Source organism: Atta cephalotes (assembly GCF_000143395.1).
Source record: "Atta cephalotes unplaced genomic scaffold scaffold00030, whole genome shotgun sequence".
NCBI lineage: Eukaryota > Metazoa > Arthropoda > Insecta > Hymenoptera > Formicidae > Atta > Atta cephalotes.
Genome location: NW_012130094.1, coordinates 1,764,343 through 1,765,799, shown reverse-complemented (window position 1 = coordinate 1,765,799; position 1,457 = coordinate 1,764,343). Strand labels below are relative to the sequence as shown.

At 24.6% G+C, this 1,457-nt stretch overlaps 1 protein-coding gene across 1 annotated transcript in view; it reads left to right on the top strand.

Annotated features, from left to right (window-relative positions):
- The first annotated feature begins 1,268 nt into the window (after positions 1–1,268).
- LOC105620920 overlaps positions 1,269–1,457 on the top strand; it is a 3,104-nt gene continuing 2,915 nt past the window's right edge. The window contains exon 1 of the mRNA XM_012202397.1: positions 1,269–1,391. Coding sequence (XP_012057787.1) covers positions 1,269–1,391 — 123 coding nt within the window. The remainder of the gene's footprint in view (positions 1,392–1,457) is intronic.

Sequence of the window (1,457 nt, the reverse complement as noted above, 5' to 3'; positions counted from 1 at the left end):
TGATACAGGTAGACTCTCGAGGCTGTCAATTTCGAATCGAGTAAATTCGAATATTCATAATGAAAATTCAAAAAATTGCATATCTCGTCTTAAAATATACAACAATTTATAAATAGTTTAACCAGCAACACGAATTCTGACGACTGATTGTGATGTTCCAGTGATCGCTGTTTGTAAACGAAGCGTGTGTCATAGCCTTGGTCAAACAGCAATAAAAGTTGACGATACTCCGAACGACAATGATCAGATTTCTATGTTTTAATTTGAATCAAATAAATGACATAAGAAATTGAGCAATTATTGATTTATAGACATCTCTCGGTGATAAGAAATTCTGAAGGAGGAAAAATACAATGTTTATTGATGACTATTTGTGAAAATAAATATTGAAAAAGATTTCTTAAATAGGAAATTTTGGTAAGCTGAAATTTGAATGCATTATTATGACAATCTTATGTTATAAATTTACATTATATTTATTCATCATATTATACATATAAACACTTACTATTATATTATCGATGCCAACACAATTTTATTTATTTAAATCAAAACATTTTTATACATCGCTATAGATTAATATATATATTAATATAAAAAATTTGTTCTAATTTCTTCCAAAGAAAGAAAAAGATACTTTTAATTTTAATTAAAATCAGATAATTTTTTTATGCTTTTAATTTTACCTTTTGTTTTCTACATATTAGATGTGGGAAAAAGTTCGTGGCGTTTTTCCCGTTACATCTAACGCATTACATAAAACCTAATAATTACTTTAAGTATATTTACAAAAATAAATTATTAATAGTAATCAATTATCAATTTAACATCAGCAAGAATTAAATTTAATATTGTCTTCATGTATTTTATTTTACTTTTATTATGTGTTTCTTAATATTACATATAATATTAACATAAATATATTTTACGTATGATATTGTGTGTATGCTGTGTGTGTACAAAGTACTATTTATATATTTTATTACACTTAGTTAATAAAATCTTTTTGCTTTTAAATTCATTTTGTTAGATTTTTTATCAGTATGGAAAATTATCAGACTATGAAAATCATTTTATCACTGCTGCAACAACATCATGGTCAGTTGAAATATTTTTCATCTCAAAGAAAAGAGATTTCGTATTCTGTTGATGAAATATCAACATTTATTATGTATTTTTTAAAACATCGATTTAGGATGCATGATATTAAGCTATTCTTTGAAGACAGTACTCACAAAACAAGCTATATCTTTTTGCCAATATTCACCATGTATTATAACTTTTTATTATTAAATACGAATTTTTCCTCGCAGTACCTTCTTAAGAAGGACTTGATATTCGGACATGTAGTACCGATATGGCCTACTCTATCACCTTATCTCTTCGTAAAGGTAATTTATCAATAACATATATTACAATAAACATTATATATATATATATATATATAAATATATAAT